The sequence below is a fragment of the Chenopodium album genome, chromosome 4 (genome assembly GCF_948465745.1).
Source record: "Chenopodium album chromosome 4, dcCheAlbu1.1, whole genome shotgun sequence".
NCBI classification, from domain to species: Eukaryota; Viridiplantae; Streptophyta; class Magnoliopsida; order Caryophyllales; family Amaranthaceae; genus Chenopodium; species Chenopodium album.
In genome coordinates this window covers 13557013-13580735 of record NC_137837.1, presented here as the reverse complement: position 1 = coordinate 13580735, position 23723 = coordinate 13557013, and the positions used below count along the sequence as shown (strand labels likewise).

General features: G+C 33.3%; 4 protein-coding genes across 4 annotated transcripts; 2 read left to right on the top strand and 2 right to left on the bottom strand.

Annotated features, from left to right (window-relative positions):
- Positions 1-7944: 7944 nt before the first annotated feature.
- Positions 7945-11028, top strand: LOC145626725 (uncharacterized). Its single transcript, XM_081679194.1, has 2 exons — positions 7945-8483; positions 10392-11028. The coding sequence occupies exons 1-2, from the start codon at positions 8064-8066 to the stop codon at positions 10596-10598; spliced, it is 627 nt and encodes a 208-aa protein (XP_081535320.1). The 5' UTR covers positions 7945-8063; the 3' UTR covers positions 10599-11028.
- A 3018-nt stretch (positions 11029-14046) lies between these two features.
- Positions 14047-16429, bottom strand: LOC145627682 (uncharacterized). The gene is made up of 6 exons (XM_081680040.1): positions 16400-16429; positions 16079-16314; positions 15857-15980; positions 15462-15755; positions 15260-15376; positions 14047-14553 (listed from the first exon to the last, which is right to left on the bottom strand). The coding sequence occupies exons 1-6, from the start codon at positions 16427-16429 to the stop codon at positions 14086-14088; spliced, it is 1269 nt and encodes a 422-aa protein (XP_081536166.1). The 3' UTR covers positions 14047-14085.
- A 37-nt stretch (positions 16430-16466) lies between these two features.
- Positions 16467-17616, bottom strand: LOC145626724 (uncharacterized). Its single transcript, XM_081679193.1, has 3 exons — positions 17574-17616; positions 17369-17468; positions 16467-17267 (listed from the first exon to the last, which is right to left on the bottom strand). The coding sequence occupies exons 2-3, from the start codon at positions 17441-17443 to the stop codon at positions 16536-16538; spliced, it is 807 nt and encodes a 268-aa protein (XP_081535319.1). The 5' UTR covers positions 17444-17468; positions 17574-17616; the 3' UTR covers positions 16467-16535.
- A 780-nt stretch (positions 17617-18396) lies between these two features.
- Positions 18397-21507, top strand: LOC145627681 (uncharacterized). Its single transcript, XM_081680039.1, has 7 exons — positions 18397-18693; positions 18883-19059; positions 19153-19363; positions 19484-19768; positions 19850-20173; positions 20603-20801; positions 20883-21507. Exons 1-7 carry the CDS (start codon positions 18397-18399, stop codon positions 21505-21507), a joined length of 2118 nt encoding a protein of 705 aa, XP_081536165.1.
- The last annotated feature ends 2216 nt before the right edge of the window (positions 21508-23723 follow it).

The window sequence follows — 23723 nt, the reverse complement described above, 5'->3', positions numbered from 1 at the left end:
CCCCAAATAGGTTCCAAGATCGGCAGTGATAGCAACATTAAGAGAAGAGGAGAAAAAGTCTTTGATATGCTCAGAGGAATTTTTGGAGAAGTAAAGCTGACTCTTAGCATTGTTCATTTTCTGTTCAGAAAGGAAGAAGAAGAGATTAAGAGTTTGTGATAGAGAAAGAGTTGAGAGTTTGATGGGATACTTCTCCAAATATAATTAAATCATCTTTAAACATGAGGTGGGAAATAGAGACGGAGTCTTTCCTGAAACTAAAAGGCACCCAAACACCTTTTTCACAAGGTTCAGCAATTAGGGAAGATATGTACTTCATCATACACAGAATGAAGATATATGGTGAGATTGGGTCACCTTGTCTGATTCCTCTAAAAGCACCAAAGGTGGGAGTTGGTTTTCTATTGACCATTACTTGGAAACTTACAAACTTAAAATTTTTATGCTATAAAAATTAAATTTTTAATGTAATTGTAGTTGTCTTCCAAACTTATAGGCCATGTTTGGTAAATGGCTTTTAGGTGGCTTTTTAGTTAGCTTTTGGCTTTTGGCTTTTTTATGAGGTCAAACAACCAAAAAATATGTTTGGTAATTGGCTTTTTAGCCAGTGAAAAAGCTGGCTTTTAAGCCAAAATGAAAAAGTTGCTTTGATAGCTTTTTTGTTGGCTTTTGGCTTGTTGGCCCACAAATTATCTAATAAACAGCCAACTACCAACAATTAATTTACCAAACACTTTTATAAACAGCTAACTTTAATAGCCAATTTCAAAAGCCATTATAAACAGCCAAACATACCAGCTGGTCAAACAAGCCAAGTGAACCAGCCAACCGCCAACAGCCACTTGCCAAACAAGGCCATAAACTTAAAATTTTTACGTTATAAAATTTTTTAAAAAAAAAAAAAAAAAAAACAAAAAAACAAAAAACAAAAAAAAAAAAAAAAAAAAAAAAAAAACTTGCCAATACATTGTTTATTTCTCTTATCAATAAAAAAAATAAAATTATTTCATTAACAGCAAAGCAAGCATTAGTAACACCATCAATTCCTTGATTAAGAAATAGTAACGACCTCTTTCAATAGCAAATTGTCACCATTATTCTTCTTAAATCCAGCAACATTACACGAAAAAAATATGATCCTTTAATTTTTGGAAGAAGAATAAGAAAGTGATAGCTTCAGTAGATCCAAGGCCCTAATAAGGTCTATGATTCTAAGCCTCTTGCTAGATGCTAGTTTTTGAAGATGGTTGTATACTTGTTTTGTAGAGAGCGTAGCGAGTGGTTTGCCGAATTTGAGAAACAAAAGAGAAAAATATACGTAGTATCCCAAAATCATATCAATCACTGGCTCCATCTAATATTGTTGGTTAATGGTTAGTGGTTACACCATCTTCTAATAATATATACTATTACTTATCTAATTTTATCTCGCAAAAATAGACACCTATTTAGTACGATGATTCTATGGTGTCATTCTTAAAAAATGACATCATAACATGACGAGGTGTCATGTTGTGATTGGTCGATTTTTGATTTATTTTTAAATACCTAAATATACTATACATGTATGTATAATTATGAATACGTGTATTTTTTATAGAATACGTAATTATAGTTTTTTAAAATCTATTTTAAACTTAATAAAATCATTTTCAAAAATTAAATTAGAATTACAATTTAGTAAAAATAAAATCATCATTGTTCTTCGTTGTTCTTCATTCCGTCCACAATTCCGACCACATTCCGACCAAAATTCTGACCACAACTCCGACCACAATTCCGACTAAATTTCGACCAAATTCTGACCAAAATTCCGTCCAAAACCCCATCCAATTTCGGGTATAAATTTCGTTTAGGGTTTGATTGATGATTTTGATTGATGTAAAAATCACTTTATTGATAGTTTTGAGAATGGAAAAAGCCTTAGTCGTGTGTAATATGATGATGTGAAATGCTTAATTTCCAGTTTTTTTAACGTCAATGGATAACGATGGTTTGCTCTTCAATTTAGAATTCAAGTTTGTTTTTTCTTTTTCGAACTGTTTGATCCAAAATTTTCATTTGCGATTTTTGTAATATGTTTGTGATTAGGTAATTACCTGTATGTAGTTAGGTCATTACCTTTATTTATGTAGGTCATTACCGTAAATCTTTAGCTATAATTAATTAGGTTATTACCTATTGCGTTTAGTAATCATAATTTTACGCTAATCATAAAACAAAAAAAATGATTTAAGGAATTTTTATCTTATCATTTTTGCAAAAAATATTTATGGTATCATTATCTTATTGTATTTTGAATAAAATATTTTTGAAATTTTTATCATAACATTTTAGCAAAAAAATATTTATATCTTATTATAATTTGGAAACAATATTTTTGAAATATTGATCATATAATTTAGTGGCTATAATTTTGGGATATTCCTAAATTAGTATATTGTTCATTATCAAATCTTGCCATGTTCTTAAGTAGAGTTTTACTTATTTTTCTTTTTTCATGTTCAACTGTGGAATCATAAGTCCTTCGATCGAAGTTGGTACTGTTGAACTCCAATCATGGTCAAGAACACATATGTAAGTGTGCTCACCTAACTGACTTTTTATCTTATTAAAAAAAAAAATTACATAATCATACTTGCAATTTCATCTATAACATGATTTTTAAACATAATAAAAGTAATTGATTTCTAAGTATTGGGTAATAGACAAACTCTATTTTTTTGTAGGGTGTGTATATAAATATTTATTTCTTATAGACTTGTAATTTTCAAATTTTAATTGTATTTTTTTCGCAAACCCTGTTTGATTCGGAGAAGTGATGTGCGAATTTGGTATTCATCTATTTGTGATTTTGGCATTTACCTGTATTCAAATTGGTCATTACCTAAAACGTATTTTTTGTTTTTTTAATTGGATTCCGCTTGTGGTTAAGGCATCCATCTTTAGTTAATCTGGTCATTACCATGTCAATTAATGTTATTTTGTAATTGAAATTTGCTTCTACAGTAGGCATTTATTTGAATTTAATTTTGGCATTACCTTTTTTTTTAATAGAATTTTGGCATTACCTAACAATTTAGTTATAATTTTTAATTGGACAGAAAAAGAAAAAAAATGAAGACGAGGAGGATGTGAATCAAATTCGTTCACAAATGTCAAACTTGGAGAACTTTTATGAAAACTGACTGTCTTTTAAACAATGATGGAACAAGCAGCCGCATCATTCCTGAAGATGGGTATCAGTCTGGACGTGAAGAATTCAATGATTAAGATAATTAGAAGATATAATATGTTTAAATGACTTAATTTGTAATTACCTTTTGTGTCCTTTCTTATTATGGTTTGACTTTTGCAACTTATCTAAACAACATTGAACATCCCGCATAAATATTTTTGTTTGTTTTTTTTTTTTTTTTTTCTTGCTTGAACTCGGTTTGTGTAGCTCTGCTTTTGACATGTAATAAAGACACTACATATATTTTCCCTATATATATTTGCAGAGTTGTCTTATTTAAAAATTGTTTTTCTATTTAAATTGTTAATTTTATATAATTGTGTATGTGCACGTTTGTTGATTTTATTTAGGAAATCAAATATTATTATATTAAATCTATTCAAATGTCACTAATAAATCACTTGCTATCTTAAATTCCGAATAAATGATTTATAGCTGAAAAAACATAAGTATATAATTTTTTAAACGAGAATTTTGTGATGGTGCATATTGAGATTAAAAATTGAGATGAGTAAATGACTAAATGAGTCGGTTGGGAGTTGGTCAAAGATATTGAAGTTTAAATCTGAAAACTAACGAAATTCTAGGTATTTTATTTTACAAATTCAATAAGGGCTTCAACTCAAAAAAATTCAAAAATGGCTTAAAAATTTTCAATTAAATACTGCTTTTAGTTTCAAATTTATAGAAGGGTTTTTTTTAAACGGAAAATGAAAATGAAGGGATTTGTTTTAGAACAAATTTTATGAGGGAGTTATTAAAAAAATAAAAATAAAATTGAACTTATGTTATGACCTATAATAGAAAAGGTTATTACCTTTATTAGTACAACTAAATTATGATTTGTTAAATTAAAAATAATACATTATAGCTAATAAATTTTAATTTCATTTTACTAAAAAAGTTTTAGGCCATAAAGAAAATACCATGAGAATTAATTATCTCATAGAACTATTTAAGTCATATGCATAATAAAATGATGAGTTTACAATTTGTTTGCAATTGGTGTAGACGTACGGTTGTTTAATTTAGCAGTAGTTTTTACCATTACTATTAAATTAAAGGTTAATACTTTGAAATATCATGCTACCTTATTTTTCAAAATAGGTGTGTGTGTGTATATATATATATATATATATATATATATATATATATATATATATATATATATATATATATATATATATATATATGAAACTAGTTTCAGTCTTCATTATTCAAAATAAAATGTAAGAAAAATATACGTGATCTATGTAACTAGTTAAATTAAAACGTATGTTACATACAAATCTTATCTGAAAATTAGTCTGACGTTGGAGTTGGATTGGAGTAGGGCTAATGTAGATTAATATATGTGATCTGTAATATTATTTAGTGAAAAAAGTACAAGTATAAATGAACAATGCCGATCAATAACTTACTCGGGTTCAAGCTCGGTTTAAGCTTAGCTTGTTCATGTTCTCATATAAAATTTCGGGATCGTTCATGGACTCGCCTAAGTTAAATGAACATGAACATACCCAAGGTAATCCTCGGCTTAGTTAATATACACCTCTATGAATTGAACAAGCATTAAAGCTTAGCCATTACTCCCGTTGTTTCATAATACTCGCAAAACTTTCCGTTTTCATCCGTTTAGTAATAATTGCAATATTTTCTTATTTCGTAATGACCTATAATTACTTTCTATTTCTATCAACCCCACTTAGACTATTTTAAATTACTACATTTCTTTCTCTTACTAACAATTAAATATATCTCTAGTAACCATATTTTATATCAAATAATTCTCCTTCTAGCCACAACCCTATAATTTTTCAAAAACTTTTAGCCAACACCACATTTGCAATTATTATGAAACATATGGAGTATTTATTTTCTAACAATATATAGGTAAATTATAGTATAGTGTGAGAAGGTATATCATAATCTAATATTTTGTCACTTCCATATTATAATAAGGTTCATACCAGTATAAAAAACATTGTTTTCCTATGTAGTGACCAAACTTAGTTTAAGTCATTACCTAATCCACAAACAAGTTCGAGAAAAGCTAATTACATTTATCGAATCAAATAGAATGCGACCACTTCATTGTCTACAAACTTGATACTCCTTGTTCTTTGACAAAATTGCACAATTTGAGTCCACATAAAACAAATTTCGAACCATTTAAAGAGGAATTCTTTCTTTACAAATACTTATGAACAATATCAATTTTCTAACAATATATAACTATATTATATTTTTTTTTTAACAAAATATAAGTATATTATGTTAGAGTGAAAACGTATATCATAATTTAATTTTCTGTCTAGTCCATAATATAATAAGGTTAATACCATAACTTAAAAAAGATTATTTTCTTATGTCATGACCAATGATAATTTAGGTAATTACCTCACCCACAAACAGCTTCGAGAAAACTTGAGTACATTTAACAGATCAAACAGGGGTTGCGGTAGTTAAAAACATGCGACTAACTTCATCTTCTACAAACTTGACACTCTTTGTTCTTTGACAAAACTGCACAATTTGAGTCCACATAAATCATATTTTCGAACCATTTATTCCAAAATTCGTCATTTGCAAATAATTATAAATGCGATTGTTGTTGAGATTTTTGTATAAACGAAAACCTAAAATCAAAAAGTGCAAAAAACAAAATGCAAAAACACAATTATTTTTGAAATTTTATCACGATTTTAATTAGCTAGGATATGCGAAATTATCAACAATTAACATTGAATTCGGGAATGGGGGGCTAATCTAAGGTATGATTGATGGATGAACGATGATGAATGATGAACGATGAGCGATGATGAACGATGATGAGCGATGATGAACGATGAACGATGATGAGTGATGATGAACGATGAACGATAAACAATGATGAGTGATGATGATCGATGATGAACGATGATGAAAAATTTTGACGTAAATGATGAATGAATTTAATTTTATGATTTATAATTATAATTATAAATTCGAAAATTAATTTTTATTGTAAAAAAGTTTTTCATAATTTATAAATATGTATTTCTAAAAAAAATACATGTATTAAAAAGAATACAAAAAAGAATACAATTTAATACATTATAGACATTAAAAATAATTCAAATTAATAATAAAAATACAAAATACGGCCCAATCAGATTTTGCCACATCAGCAAATTGTGGTGTCATTTTTAAAGAATGACATTGTAGAATTTTTACTATTTAGTATCACTATATAATAAATATCACATATTATATGATTCTTATAATATTTATATCACTACGCTTATATATTATCATAATTATCTCAGGTATTTTGTATTTCAGTAACTTGTATATATTTGGGCCAGTAATGGTTTATTGTCAAAATGGATACTTGCACAGTCAACTTAGGTTAGCTACCTTCGGAGTTAGTTTGAGGATAACAGCTCCAATGCTAAAGTCAGTGGTTAAGATCATAAGAATATAAAAGTGGTTTAAGAGTATTTAGGTTAAAAGTTTGTGTCTCATAAGGGAAATATGCCTGGGCATTTATGAATCTAAGATGGCGCCACACTGTCACGTAGTTGTCTTATCAGGTGTGAGGTAGGTGTCCATGTTACTAAAAGTAGGTCTCAAGGTGGCAGGCGAAGTAGGCTGATATGGACAATGGGTTGGTATTGATCATGATCCAAATGCAAAGCTTCGACTCGGTTACCTAATCCATATCAGCGACCTTACCATCCCATACAAATTGATATCACATAACATGAACGTGTATTATTATTCTTATTGTTATAATTACGTAGAACAATCAGAATCACAATAGCTAGATTAAACTATAGTGAAATAGGTTAGTTCCTGTGCCATGCACACTAATTTTTAATAACCATTATTAAACTATCCTTATAATTAGTTTTTATAAACAAAATAAATTCTTAAAAATATAGTTTAATTTACAAATTTTGAGCAAAATAAAGGATTATGAAAGATATGTTAGATATTAATTGATGTAGAAAATGAGTAAAGTTATGTTAAGAATTTTTTTTATAGCTAATATAAATATTTGTGTTAAAGATATGTAAAACCTTTTTTATTTTAAGCAATTATATTTTATAAGGTTATTGAATTTTTGTAAATAAGATTTGTTTCTTTAATTGAATTTATTTAAAAAAAAAATAATAACATCAGGATATACCAGAAAATAATATGTGTCATTGTTGGTATGTCTTTTAGCATATAGTTATTGATGACAACAAGAAGATATAGGGCATGTTCGGCAAAATATAGTTGTGAAGGTAATTGTAGCCGTTGAGATAACTGTGAGTTGTGTATGTAGCTATTAGCTGTCAACAAGTTGTAAGCTCTGAAGATAAATAATTTAGATATGAGGGTTCGGTAAAGTAGCGGTTGACTAGCTATTATATATAAAAATCAACATTTTATTTTTAAAAGTATAGATTAAATTTTCAACGCTACCTCAAAAGGCGTGTTCGGCGCTAGCTTTTGAGTAGCTTTTAGTATAACTCATCGAATATAATTCTCTTTAATATAGTATAAAGTTGTTAAAATTATTAAACAAGTATGCTGAATGCACGTGTATTCTCAAACTCAACATCATACGAATAAAATTGCTTCATGATAAAAAGAGAATATATATAGAACATGAATTATTATTATTCTCCACTAATTAGAATTCTTATTCTTTTGCAATTTGCCACTAAAAAATATTTACCATTTCCTCGATCAACTTTATCAATGTACACATAACTACATATGTATGTACAATTAGTGACACCAAAGTTAGTTGATCATATAGACAAAGCACAACGAACTAACCTTTACTCTAATGGCGTCGGAGCAACAAATGCACGGTGCAACCCGGTTTACTGACAAAGAGATGACAGCAATCAACGAGGTGGTGAAGGAGGCACAAACCTTGCTGGAGAACAAGGACAATGGTAAGGTAAGACAGCTCGCTACGGTTGCAGGAGCTGTGATGAATTTTAAGGGGCAGCAAATTATGCTTAACACAACTCAAGAGTGGTTTGGACATTTCATAGATAAACCTCCTATAACTATTGGCGGGCATGGTAGTGGTGCGTTTGTACACAGGGCTCCGTCTTTTCCAAAGATTCCGGGGTATGGCCCTGGCCCGGCGATTGCAGGGTGCAAGGCCGCGGTGATATATGGTTACTATGATAAGGATGTTCCTCAACTTGGGTGGCTCTTGGCTTGGTACAAGTCCCAGAACTCAGCTGAACATAAGGTATGTTTTGCCGTTGGTTAAAAAAAAGCATGTTCTTTTTGAGGGTGGGCTAAACTAAAATGTAATAATTTGGAATAAACTAATGAGCAGAACTGGACTGTATTGAACTGAAAATAAATCTATAAGAATAGAAGCTAATAATAAAGTACTGTTTTTAATTATCCTTTTAAAATTCAAATATTCCCTCCGTCCCTTCTTTTTTTTGCCCCATATATAGGTGTACTTCATTGAAAAGAGTTGATAAGAGAAAAAAGTGTAATTTGTGGTTGGTGCACTATGCGCATGGTGCACCCAAAAGAACATTTAGTATATTTAAAAGAACATGGGTAAAAAATGAACATGTTTTTATTTTTTTGCAAGTGCAAATCTATCACTCTCTTCTCCTGCAATTTCTCACTCCTCTTTCCCTTCCTATCACTCTCTTTCTTGTTGCCAATTTTTAATCTCCTTTACACCATCGTTTTCATTTAAGAATTTCAATGAATTTGGGTAAAAATCATTTCCAAAGTACTCATTTTCTCTCTCCATAACTTTTCTCTCTATCTTTTTCTATTTTTCAAAAAAAATTCAAAATAACAAAATTGTTCATCTTCAAAGTGAAACCCAAGAAAAAAAATTGAATTTATTTCAACAATTCAACCTTCAACTTAAACAAATGGTGGATTCAAGTAAAATGTAAGTATAAATTTTGTACATGCAAATTGTTTTTCGTCAATAATTCTAAAGTCAAGGTGTTTAATTTTGTGAATTTGGGGTTTTTTTAAAAATAAAAATAAAAATAATAATTAAATCTATAAAGTACAAGTTGTTCAAAAAAGAACAATTAGAGGAGAAAGAAGAATAATAATGAATTGAAGCCAACTAGAAGATAACCAAGCAAGGTTAATTTTTCAAACACTAGCTTGTTCTTTTTTAAACACTAACATATTCTTTTTATTCCATGTTCTTTAAAATATGCCTAATGTTCTTTTCGGAGGTCATGTTCTTTGTCAAACACAAACATGTTCTTTTGTTGAACACTATTATGCATGTTCATTTTCAAATACTAGCATGCTCTTTTTCAAACACTGGCTTTTTTTTTTCAAACACTAACATGTTCTTTTTATTTCATGTTCTTTAAAATATGTCTAATGTTCTTTTCGGAGGCCATGTTCTTTGTCAAACACAAACATGTTCTTGTGTTGAACACTATTATGCATGTTCTTTTTCAAACACTCGTATGTTCTCTTTTTTTTTTCTCATGTTCTTTAAAATAAGCCTAATGTTCTTTCCGGGTGCACCATGCGCATGGTGCACCCGGGTGCACTATACTATTTTCAAAAAAAGTGATACAGTTTGGCGTGTTCGCCGCTAGCTTTTAGGTAGTTTTTTATGATTTAACAAAGGCAAATAAGTACTGAACAAATTTTTTTAATGTTTGGCAATGTAGTGGTTGGGTAACTTTAAGTGGTGGTGGTATCTTTTATCAGAAGTTATAAATATTAGCTTTTGAACTTAGAGGTAGCTGTAGAAAATTTAATCTATAGTTTTTTGTGAAAAATATTAATGTTACCTACACAGTTAACAGCTACCTTCACAAATATATTTTGCCAAACATGCCCAATGGATTGATTGTGAGAGTAAGGGATTACAACCAAAAGTAGAATGGAGCAAAATCAAAGGGACCCTAAAAAAGAAAAGGGGGCAAGCATCCAGGGACAAAGAGAATATCAATAATTAAGAACGTAAAAAAGAATTATTTAGGGCTCATTCAGTGTAGTTTTACAATTTTTGGCCTGGCTTTATGATTTTGAAACTAATGTAATCTAGATAGAATCATGAACAAAAAAGTAATCGAAATTTTGTTAATCATGTTGATTTTGATAATTTAAAGCAAAAAATTGAACACTACTGAGTACTTTTCTGTAGGTGTACGTTGAAGCTGGGTTACTTGAAGTCCTCCAAAAGAGGGAGTGGGGTGAAATAGAAGAAAAACTGGATGCCTCCGGCAGTGCTTGCCGTTACTACGACATCGTAACCGGTGCTGCAGCTGCTGCCGAAATCAAGGACCACGGTGACAAACTGGCTTATCTTGGTGCCTGCTTTGATTGTACTAACTCTGCTTTTAAAGAATGAAAATCCTCTAGAAATTAAGTAGGTTACACATATAGTCATTTGATTATATGATTAATCTATACTTGATCGAACCAAGGAGCACTGTACTAATAAGACTTCAATAAGCTGTATTACATCATACAGCTGTTACAATAATGTCTAATAAACTTAGGAAAATTTGACAATTACCACCTTCTATTATGTCCATTTTAGCAATTACCACCTTCAATTTTTTTATTTGAAAATTACCACCTTTCATTTTCAAAAACATCAAAAGTTACCACCTTCTTGCCTCCCAACTACCACATGACGTCATTCAGGGCCAATTTTTTCCATTCCCTCGCTATTTCCCTCCCATTTCTCATTCCTAAATCGATTCTCATCTCCCCTTTCACTTTTCCCCCCCAAAAAATCAGAAACACTTCAATGCACTACTCCAAATAAAAATTAACGAACAATTATTGGTGGTTTGGGGAAAAAAAAGTGAAAGGGGAGATGAGAATCGAGTTAGGAATGAGAAATGGGAGGGAAACTGGGAGGGAAGGTAAAGGGTGGGCCCAAGATGACGTCGTGTAGTAGTTGGGAGGCAAGAAGGTGGTAACTTTTGATGTTTTTGAAAAGAGAAGTTGGTAATTTTCAAAAAAAAAAAAAAAAAAAATAGAAGTTGATAATTGCTAAAATGGACAAAATAGAAGGTGGTAATTGTCAAATTTTCTATAAACTTATAACGGGGAATAATGCTCCTTGGTTTTGAAATATATATGTACTAATTATATATGTGTTAAAACGATAGCAATTAAGTTTGTTGCAATTATCAATATGTATTCTATTTAATTTGCTCTTGATCAAAATTCGAGCAAACATAGTACCAGGGATGGCAATTTAAATGAGTATCCATTTACTTGCTCCACCAACTTTAAATAAAAAATTTAAGAAAATATTACCACATGTTTCTCAAAAATTGGATTATAACACCACGAAATCTCAAACTTTTATTATAACACTATAAAAAAAACAAAAAAAATTGGATTTTACCACCACTTCACAGATTTTTGGATAAAATTCGTTAGTGACTTAGTGGGGTTCATCATGTACACGTGTCATTCATTCATTAGTTTTAAAAAAAGAATAATTACAAAAAAATCTAAACCCTAACCCAGCCAACCACCGACAACCCTAACACCTTCCACCAGCAACCCTTCTCCCTATCCCATCCCCACCATCGGCACCCCCAGCCACCAAAAAATCCACCTCATCTGACCTTGAAAAGACACCTCAGCCACCAAACACCCTCGCCAAACCCAACCTTGAAACACCCCACTGAAAAATCTTCTTTTAAAGCCCAACGGTCAAAATTCTAATGGCCAAAAATCCTAAACCTAGATTTTCTGATTCAAGGAAGGAGAGAGTGAGCGCGAGTTTGCTGAGCATGGCAGGGGAGAGCGAATTAGTTGCGTGGATCGGTGTGGTGCGTGAGGTGATTACAGGGGCTGCTTTCCTTTAGTGGACTGGTGCAGTGTGTGAGGTGATTGCGGGGGCTAGGGTGGTTTTCTAAGAAAGGCCGGGGACGGGGGAAGTGGTGGAGTCGACAGTTTTAGTGGGATCAAGGGGCTCCGGCAGTTGGGTTTAGGTTGTCGGCAGCTGGGCAGGTGGTTCTGGTGGTGGGGCTAGGTTAGGTAAGGGTTTAGGTTTTTTTTTAATTTTTATTTATTTATTTTTTATAAACAAATTCCTTATTGACACATGTTTAGAGTGGGCCCGACTAACGGATTTCATCCAAGAAACTGATAAGTGGGGGTGAAATCTATTTTTTCGATCTTTGTACATATATATTTTTCTAATGTATAATTTTTAGGATTTTTTTGTAAAAAATCTATCTTTTATATACAACTTTTTGTGAAAAACTACCTTTTAAAAAAATTGTTGTAAATGACTACCTCTTTAAAAAAAAATATTGTAAGGGACTACCACTTGCCGGAATCTGGCCGTTGACTCACTTTTCCGGCGTTGACCACCCACGTTCCGGTCACATGACCTTTAATTTTTTTTTCTTTTTTTTTTCTATGCATGCACCACCGGCATTGCCGACTTGCCGTCATCTTCTCCACCACCCAACCACCGCACCACCTCAACCCACCACAAAAATCCCTTACAACCACCGTCACGCATCCCAAAACCAACCCAACCCCACTTGAAACTGCCTCCACCCCGTCAAATCCAACACAAACCCTCAATCGCTCTGCAATTTCGTGACCTCAAACAGCAACATCAATAACGAACTTTCTCAGATCAATTGAGGAAAGGAAGGGAAGGGTTATGGTTTTCAATTCGAGGGGGTTTTGTTGAAGTTCAATCTTCGAATCGAATTGCGGACCCAACTTCTTCCCCAAGTCGGACCCCCGTTTCTTGGACACGTAGCTTGCGATGGAGACGGTGGCGTCACGGCGAGGCACTACAAAAAAAACCAGTGAATTGCGACCATCAAAACCGGTCGCAATTTTTGAGGAAAACGGTCGCTATTCACAATTGCGACCGTCACCGGTCGCAACTGCACGGTCGTAATTTGAATGGTCGCAAAAAAAAAAATTGCGACCACTTGGCGGTCGCAGATCAAATTGCGACTGTTTTTCATATTTTCAACGACCGTTTTTTTAACTGACGTAATTTGATATTTACGACATGCAAAGCGGTCGCAATTGCTGGAAATTACGACCGCCTATGACGGTCGCAAATCTAGGGGATCTGCGACAGGCAGTGACGGTCGCAATTTCCAATGAATTACGACCGCCTGAGACGGTCGCAAATTCCAGTGATCTGCGACAGGGCCTGGCGGTCGCAAAAAACATGGGATCTGCGACAGGCCCTACCGGTCGCAATTTTCAGTAAATTACGACCGCCTGTGACGGTCGCAAATTCATGTGATCTGCGACAAGCCCTAACGGTCGCAAAAACATGGGATCTGCGACAGGTTAGACAAACGGTCGCAATTCCTCATACAATTGCAACAGGGCAATTTTATTATTATAACGCAATTTACAAATAATTACAATTTGCATTAACAATTCCATCCTAACCTGAACCTATAACCTGTTATCATGTGATTTAATTTCAAAATTAATTTAAAATAAAAATAAAATGCATAATCCATATAGATAATAATATTAACAATTAAAAAGTCCAACTTCGAATAATACATACAATAATAATGTTCAAGTTAATAGTAATATTAATTAGTTAGTAATAGTTTTATAAGCTTAAATATAAAACTAAGTTAGGTCTATATGAATAAGTAATGGTCTATGTTCCTTCCAAAAATAGATAAGGCCAACATGTAACAATATAATACCAATTTCAGGCCTATATTCCCCAAAAAATAACGAAATGGCCTATATCCCTCCAAAAAAAACCTAAGGCCTATTCCCAAAAAAAAACCTAAGGCCTATATTCCCCCCAAAAAATACTAAGGCCTATATCAACAATACTAATGTAAGAGCTTTATGAACAAAAACTACGACACCGGAGTCTGGTGACCAAGCCCACCACCACTCATGTCCGGGTCATCTTCCCTACAAAACTGAAATGGAGGACCACCTGAACAGTTAGGGAACAAGTTCTGCAACATTGTCTCCATCATTCGCTTACTCTCAATTGCTGCCTCCTCCTGCTCCTTCTTCAATGCCTCCTGCAATTGCGTTGCAAACTGTGCCTCCATTTGTGCCTGCATTTGCACTTTTGCCTCCTCTATTCGCTCGGCAACCTCGGCTTGCACACGTTCCTCCAACTGTGAAGCTATAGAAGGATTGTACGATTGCGAGCCTTTCTCGGAAGAGGGGGTGTAAAACAAACTAGCACTTGCACCTAGGCCCTTCACTACACCCTTTTTCCTACCACCAATGACCTCCCAGTATAGCTGGTTAGGGTCCGGTTGTGACCCTTCTTGAGTGGAAGACTCGTCAAGCTTCTTTTGGTAGGCTTCCTGAAATCAAACAAAACAAATTATGCATATTAAACATGTTTATAGGTTCAAATTGCGAAAACATACACATTTTCAAGTATTTACAAGGCTATAGGTTCGTGACTAGGCTAAAATGGCATAAATGACCTTCTAACTTACCCATTTTTCTTTTTTTTTTGCTACATTCTAAGATTTTATCAATCAAACAACTCATATTTAGCATATTAAACATGTTTATAGGTTCAAATTGCAAAAACTTACACATTTTCATGCATATTCAAGGCTATAGGTTCATGAGTAGGATAAAATGGCTTAAATGACCTTCTAACTTACCCATTTTCTTTGTTTTTGCTATATTCTAAGATTTTATCAATCAAACAACTCATATTTAGCATAGTAAACATGTTTATAGGTTCAAATTGCAAAAACTTACACATTTTCATGCATATTCAAGGCTATAGGTTCATGAGTAGGATAAAATGGCTTAAATGACCTTCTAACTTACCCATTTTCTTTGTTTTTGCTATATTCTAAGATTTTATCAATCAAACAACTCGTATTTAGCATAATAATTATGTTTATAGGTTCAAATTGGTTAATCATAGACATTTTCAAGCATTTACAAGGTTATAGGTTCCTCAAATTTCAAATCACAAGTATAAGTGCCTATGTTTTGCATGCTTCCTTACAAAATAATTTCATTAGTTTCCAAAGTTAGATGTGTTACCGAGATTTGTTGTGCCCTCTTGTTAGCCGCAACTTTTCCTTTTCCTGGAACTTCCTTGAAATGTGTCTTTAGGAACACCTCCGGAGCAGTTGGAAGCACTCCACCGGCTTTCTGAGCCTGCACAAATCAAATAACTCCATAAATGCTTAGTGTATGTAACTACTAAAACATATCAGTATCATTATATACCATTAAGTATTACCATTTTCTTTGCATGCTTTGATGCAGAGATAGAACCTTGGAAGTGTGACGACTCAATTGGATTAGACAGGGAGCGGCCCCTCCTGTTCTTCTTCGCTTTTTCTGACCTCTCCAGAAATACCGAATCCTTTCTTTTCGCCATAATTCGCTCAAACATAGCCTCTCCCATCCATACTGGAACTGCCTTGTTTCTCACCGAAACATTGTATGTAATCTCTTTCAGCCTCTTATGTGCCTTCTTTTCATACTCCTTCTTCACGAGGGCATCAAGATCAGCATTCCAAAGGTATTGTTTCTGCAAACAAGAAAAATAAAATGTATAATAATTTATTGTAATAAGTAACCAAAAAACAACAAAGTTAGATGAGTAAACTAAACTTGGGAGTTTTATAATACCGTAAACGAGTTCCACCAGTGGGTCTTAGTATCCTTGTCAACCATTTCATAGTTAAGCCATGGTTCGCGCCAATTTGCTTGAAAAATATTTGTAATGGAGGTGCTCACGGTGTTATCATCGAACCTTTGTACCAATAAGCAAACAAATGAAGTCATTACATACAAATCTAACCAAGATTGTTCAAGTTGGAATGCAAATTAAGATAACCATGAGTAACTTACCATAACCCCGTCGGGTGCAAAGTCCTTCTCGCAACGGGGGTAGGAACCTGACCCATGGGAGAGTTACCGTCTTGCGTCTTAGAAACCTGAGTAGATGTCCCAGAACTGCCTACACCTGGCTCAGGGGATGGGGTAACTTCCTGAGAAGTTTCCGTATTTGCATGGCTTATCGACGGAAACAATTCTCTCGGGGTGGCATGTCTCAGCTTCCGACGACCACCACCGGCCATGACAACCTACAATAAGAAAAACATTATCAACATCGGTAAAAATCATATAGCCATGTTATATCACGATCTATAAGGTACTGTCACACATAACCTTGGCTTTGCAAAATATAAATAATAACATATTTACACAAGTATATCACATTGAAACTAAGATGGTCTTTTAAAATAAATTGAAATCCATTAAGATTACATAATTAAAAAGTCAAAACAAGGTTACAATCAATCTCCTAAATCTCAGTTGAATCGTCCTCCCCATCAGCACTAAGATCATCATCGGTATCGTCATCCCAAAATCCGTCATCCTCATCCTCGTCCTCACTATCAGTAGATTTGAAACTGGACTCGTCTGGAGGGGCATCGGGCAACACTTCATTTTCAGTATCCGAATCTCCAAAACTTTCTTCATCACCTTCATAGTCCGGAATGTCATCCGGAGCACAAAGAGTTGGAATGTCAGCACTGGTTTCTTGTAGAAAGTCTTCGTCAACTGGTGCATCAACAACAGACCTCGCCTTTTTCTTGAACACAGCCCACCATTGAGCCTTGTCTCTTTTCAGACTTGGGTAAGGTGCATAGTAGACTTGGTTTGCTTGGTAAGAAAGCACAAATGGATCGTACTTGGGGTATTTTTTGGTATGATTGACTTCTACAAGCTTGTACTGATCAATGTTCATACCCCTAGTGGAATCCATCCAACTGCACTTGAAAAGAACAGTCTTATAAGTCCGCAGGGCACCAGTGAACTCCAACTCGATGATATCCTCTAGAAAACCAAAATAATCACCACCATCTTCATTGGATACGCTTACTCCATAATTCATTGTTGACTTATGTTTTCCATGGCCATAAGTTTGGAATTTGTATCCATTCACATAGAATTGGCTCCAAGTACGCACTCGCTTAGATGGGCCCATAGCCAAAGCAAACAATATTTCATCATTTGGCTTTTCTTGAATCACCTGCTCATATGGCATAATTATATAAATAAATTGATATTAGTCGTGAAGTTATAGAAACAAAGTAAGAAAACGTGTTGATGTCAAATGCGTATCATACTCACTTTCAACCTAAACCACTCGAGGAATTCAGCTTCATGTTTAATCCACACATCTTCTTTGCGAATAGTGGGTTGCATTTGAACAATGTGGTCCTCAAACCCCCTTCCATATAACCAGAGAAAGAGTATTAATGAAGGTGGTCGACATTGGATACGATGTAAAATTCAATGAAATCTTAGTGACTGTGATAATTTACAAATTTAATACCTCTCATATGGTTCCAGAATACCGCTATTTCCCAAAACATATAAATGAGTAAAAATTATCAATGATAAAATGACATTGGATTCGAATTAAAGAATTGGGAACTTATCTGATAATATCTTTAATTATCAATGAGTAAAAATTATAACAATTGAATATTAATAAATTATTCATTGAGAGGGTTTCAACAATTACCCACAAGACTATTTTTATTTTTTATGTATAAATTACAAATATTTGTCAAAGTTAATTAGATTAATAGTGTAAAAGTCAAAACGTGTCATTTATTTAAACACAAAGAGCGTAATTAAGGAACCTCGTGTGTTTACATCTATCTTTTACTAGCTAATATAATAAAATATGTTGTATCTTTGTTTAATGTTGCACGATATAACCATATCGAACAAATAAATTATAAACCTCTAAATAATGTATTGAGATCATGCGTTTTACATGATCTCAGGTTGTTATGCCTAGTCAGCAAGGTTGTTAGAGTCCTTGCCAGCTCAGCTGCATTATTCTATTTTATTCCCCTGTAATAAATACCTCAACTGTAATCTATTGTAATGAGATCTTCTTATTCAATAAAATTGATTTCTATTTTCTCTCTCTTAGTTCATCTTCTTCCTCTCGTTTTCTTTATGAAATTCAGCTTCTTATCATGGTATCAGAGTTGAAAATCCTGGATTCTTGATTGATTTTTCTATAAATCATTCTTTTCTGATCTTCATTGTTGTTTGTTAAATTATTTGATTTCGTTCAAATCGATTTCATTTTCTCTTTGATTCTTGATTTTCTTGACCTAATTTCTTGATTTCCTCTTTAAATGGCTGGTGTTTGGTCTAATTCTCAATTGAACACAAATGCAATCAACTTCAATGGTCCTTACTACCTTAATAATGGAGATCATCTTGGTATGCAACTTGGAACACATGTTCTGTCTGGCTCGAATTATCTCAATTGGAGTCGTGCAGTGAAGATTTCGTTAATCGCTCGAAATAACCTACAATTTATTGATGGATCATTGCCTATGCCAGCAACTGATTCTTCAGATTATCAGAAACAGCTTCACATTGATTATATGGTGATGGTGATGTCATGGATTTTGAATTCCATGGATAAGGTGATTGCTGAATTGTTCATGTTTGTGAACTCTTCGCATCAATTGTGGAATGAATTAGCTGAACATTTTGGTCATACTTCAGCTCCGAGAATCTTTTAGTTGCATAAGAGTTTGACTAGTATTTAACAGAATAATTTCTCGATTGCTGAATATTATGGTCAATTGAAGACTGTTTGGGAAAAATTGCAGATCCTTGAAGGTTTTCCAGATTGTACTTGTGATGCAATGGCACAGTGTTCTTGTGACATATTGAAGAAGATTCTTGAGAATGATCAGCGGGTTAAGTTGATGCAGTTACTTTTTGGATTTAACAAAAATTACGATCAAGTCAAGACAAATATTCTTGTTGCAGATCCTTTGCCACATGTTCATAAGGCTTACTATACCTTATATTAGATTGAACAACATAATAAGTTGAATGCTAGTGTTTCTGGTGAAGTTGAGGTAAATGCTTTGTAGGCTGTTAAGGTGTTTCCTAAACCTAATTTTTCTGGTAAAAAGGATTTCAAGAAGTTCAAGCCAGATACAGTGTGTCAACACTGCAAAAAGAAAGGGCACAGTATTGATAAGTGCTTCAAACTGTATGGTTTTCCTCCTTGGTGGAATAAAGGAATTCCTGAGGATGCTTCTTCTGGTGCTACTTCTAGTGCTGGTTCTTTTGGTGGAAATGGTAATTTCACACGTTTTGCTAGTAATGTGACTCAGAATGATCAGTTTGGTATTCTTGGACAAGCTCCTTAAGTGTCAAGTGCTGCTGCTGGTTCTTTTGATCCTGTTATGGCTTCTACAGTTTTCAATGAGGTGATAAAGATGATGCAAAAAAATGAAGGTTTTATGATTGGTGGTACTGATGATAATCCATTGTTGACTGCTTCTGTCAACTTTGCTGGTACTATTTATGCCTCCAATGCTACTAGTTTATCTAAATTCTTTGATAAAGCTAGTTGGATCATTGACACAGGAGCTACTGACCATATGGCTTCTAATTTGGCTTTATTTGCTTCTCTTAAACAATTGAAATCCCCTATTAGAGTTTCTTTGCCTAATGGAACTGTTATGTCTATTAAGTACAGTGGTTTGGTACAATTATCATCAACTGTTAGGATTCCAAATGTCTTATATATTCCATAATTCAAACACAATCTTCTTTCTATAGGAAAGTTGTTAGATAAAAATGGTCTTGTTGCTGCATTTGAACAAAACTCTTGTTCATTTTGGGACCTTACAACTAAAAAAGTGCAAGCTGCAGGCACAAGAGTCTCAAGTCTATATAGGTTCAATTTTGTTCTAATTTCTTCTTTTGTGAATACTATTGATTTCTCTGCTAATAATGTTCTTACAAGTTATGTAAGACCTAGTATTGATTTGCTTCCTGCTAGATTAGGTCATCCTTCTATAGAAAAACTTAGGCATGTATCAGTTCCATCTTTTGGCAATATTAATAATAGTTTGGATTTCAGTTGTGAAGTATGTGTGTTTGGTAAACATCAAAAGTTGCCCTTTCCTTTGTCTGATTCCCATGCTCTTGCATCCTTTTATTTAATTACACATTTATCTTTGGGGGAAATACACAAGACCATCTCTTATTGGTGCTACATATTTTCTGACAATATTGGATGACCATGCATACTAGAGTGACTTGGACATACTTAGTTCATGCAAAAACTCAGGTGTTTTATGTTATTTCTGCCTTCTTTGAATATGTTCTTACTCAATTTGGTAAGAAAATTAAGGTTGTAAGGAGTGATAATGGGACTAAAAAAAATTCAAAAAGCATGTGCTGTGTTTTTTGCTGGGAAAGGGGTTGTGCATCAAAAGAGTATTCTTGGTAATCCTTAGCAAAATGGGAGGGTGGAAAGGAAGCATAGACATTTTCTTGAGACTGCCAAAACACTGAGATTGCATGTAGGCTTGCCATATAAATTATGGGGTGACTGCTTGCTTACTGCCACCTATTTGATAAATGTACTTCCTAGTATTGTTCTTAATTGGAAGACTCCATATGAGAATTTGAATGTTGTCCCTTGTTATGATCATCTCAAAGTTTTAAGGTGTTTGGCTTATCCAAATCAAAAGACAACAGACAAGTTTGCACCAAGGTCTTCTAGGTGTGTTTTCATTGGCTGTCATTTTGGCCATAAAGGGTAAAAACTTTATGATTTGGAAACTCATTAAGTTTTCTTGAGTAGAGATGTGGTGTTTGTTGAAAATTCTTTTCCTTTTAAAGCTGCCCTTGTTTCAAATGGGGTTTCAGTTGAGCCACTTAAAGTTGATCTTGTCAGTCCAATATTGGATTGTTCAATTTCTGTTCCTACTTTACAATCTTTTGATTCCTCTCATAATTCTGGTTCCCCTTCTTTTTCTATTCAAACACAAATAAATTCAAATATTTCTGTTGTTTCTCATTCTTTTTCTTCTGACTCTAATTCTTCTTATTCTTCTTCTTCTGCGTTTTTTCCTATTATACCTTCTACATCTACAACTTGTCCTATTCCTGTTCCAAGTAGAAATTCTACAAGACCTTGTAAACTTCCTTCTAAATACAAGGATTTTGTGTTAACTAAACCAGTTCACAAAATTGTTCATGAACAGGACATTGAGCAATCTGCATCTTTTAATGTTTTTTATGAACCTTCTATGGCTCATATGCATCCTAATGAGTTGCATAGTCTTTCTATGGTGCTAGCTGCTTATGAACCTTCCACATATAACCAAGTCAAGGTTCACCCTGAGTGGGTTGAAGCTATGAACAAGGAGTTACAGGAACTTGAGGTGAATGATACACGGTTCTTGACTGATTTACCATCTGATTAACGAGCTATTGGATGTAAATGGGTCTATAAGACTAAGTTCAAGCCTAATGGCGATGTTAAAATGTGCAAGGCAAGGGTGGTAGCCAGAGGTGACAAACAGATTTCAGGGAAAGATTACAAACATACATTTAGTCTTGTAGCCAAATTAACAACTGTAAGGGTTGTGCTTGCTCTTGCTGTTGTGAAACAATGGGATATTTGACAGCTTAATAATAATAATGTAATACCCCGTATTTTTATACATATTTTATTTTAAAATATGTATTTTATAAAGTATTTGAATAATTTTAATATCTTAATTATGGTATTTTTAACTAATATTTTTATAAAAGGAAAGTTTATTTAATTTCTTTCTTTATAAATGTTGGGGTTTTATTTTAAGAAAGTTTAATTTTAACAAGTTTTATTAGGGAAGGAATTAGGAAAAACTAAAAGAGGGAAGTTTAGGGAAAAAGGGATTGGTAGAGAAAGGGTATAAATATCCCACTTATGAGGCAAATCAACTTTGCCCAGAGTGGAGAAAAACCCAAATAAACTTCTCTCTCTCTTCTCCTTGTTTTCTTTCTTTTTCTTTTCCCCTTCCCCTTTCTCTTTTTTCGGCTGCTTTGTTTTCCGCCCCCCTCCACCGTTGCCAGCCACCGGCAGCAGGTGGTCGCTGCTGCCAGCAACATCAGCCGCCAGCAGCAGGTGGCCGCCGCTGCCAGCAGCCGGCAGCAGGTGGCTGCCGGGCCTCCTCTTCCCCTTTTTTCGCGTTTAAAAAAAAACTTAACTTTATTGTTCTAATTTAATCTATGTTCAAATATAATTGTAAATTATGAGTTTTGGGATTTGATTTTGATGTTAGATTATAATAATTATGTTGATTAATTTTCAGATTTGATTTTTAATTAAAAAGCCCCAATTTTTGAAACCCTAGGTTCATGATTTATGAGTTATTGAAGGATTATGATGTATATTGGTTTAGATATTTTTTTCAAGTGTTTTAAGGCTTAATTACAACAAGTTTTAATTAAAATAAAGTGCTGGAATTTTATGTAGAACACTTAATATTATGTTTCTTGAAGGAATTTTAATTACCCATTAATTGGGACTTAATTATGGTATTTTAAAAATAATTTCAGCTTACTTTAATTAAATTATGAGGGGTTTTAAAATAGTATATATTGCTGGAAATTTGTTGAGAGTGGATTTTAATACTCTATTATGATTTTAATGTGTAGGAGACTTCGAAGTAAGCAATTTCTATTTGTTGTAGCGATTTTGAAATCGTACTCATGGTACATTCGCGTACTTAGCATATTTTGATGATGTAGAATCATGCTAGGCTTGATTTCAATCAATTACAAGTAGTATTATGCTAAGGTTTATGTATGGAATTGTGAAGTATTGGTGTTGGTGATTAAATTGTGAAGCATGAATTATTTGTGATGGTTTATGGATTTGAAAATTAGATTTTGGCATGATTATATGGACTATACTTTTAATTATGGCATGTGAGAGTGCATATTTAATTAAACTACATGTTTAATTTGGCTTGGAATATTGTAAAGGAATTTTATTATGGTTCATATAATTTTTTATTGATGCTTTAAGCATGAGGAAGGAGCTATATAAGTGTCTTTGTACACGAGGAATAAATTGTATGTTGGTGCCTTTGTGCACTTAAGGTGTTTTTAACACCGAGGGATAGAATTTTTGGCGCTTTATGCGTTTAAGGTGTCTTTGACTCTGAGGTAGAATTAAAAGGGGTTCAACATTAAATAATATGTGGTCACTAATTATTCAAGAATTAAATTGGTATGTTTGGTTGATTGAATAATTACTGTTGATTGATTTATTATGCTTTGAGAGTCATCACCAAGTCCAATAACATGTAAATAACGTAAAGTGAAAGAGATTACGCACCAAAACTCTTGGAACGTATATACCTTGAGTATGAACAATGGGGGGGAGTTATGGGGTTTTATATTTAACCATAACTTCTAATGGAGTGCAGGACGCTATACATTCCTTTTTATTTATTATTATGCGCAGGAATTCCGCCACCTTTGAGTGGTTTGTCGCTGGCACGGTTAGCTCCCGTGTCAGTTAACCTCAATTTATTTGGGGGATGTATAGTTTCAAACCCGTTCGATGTGTAATCAACGCTAAATGAATTATTTAGTGTCTAGTTAATGTGTCTTGTTGATTGTTGTGCTTGTAAACAGGTGCAATGAG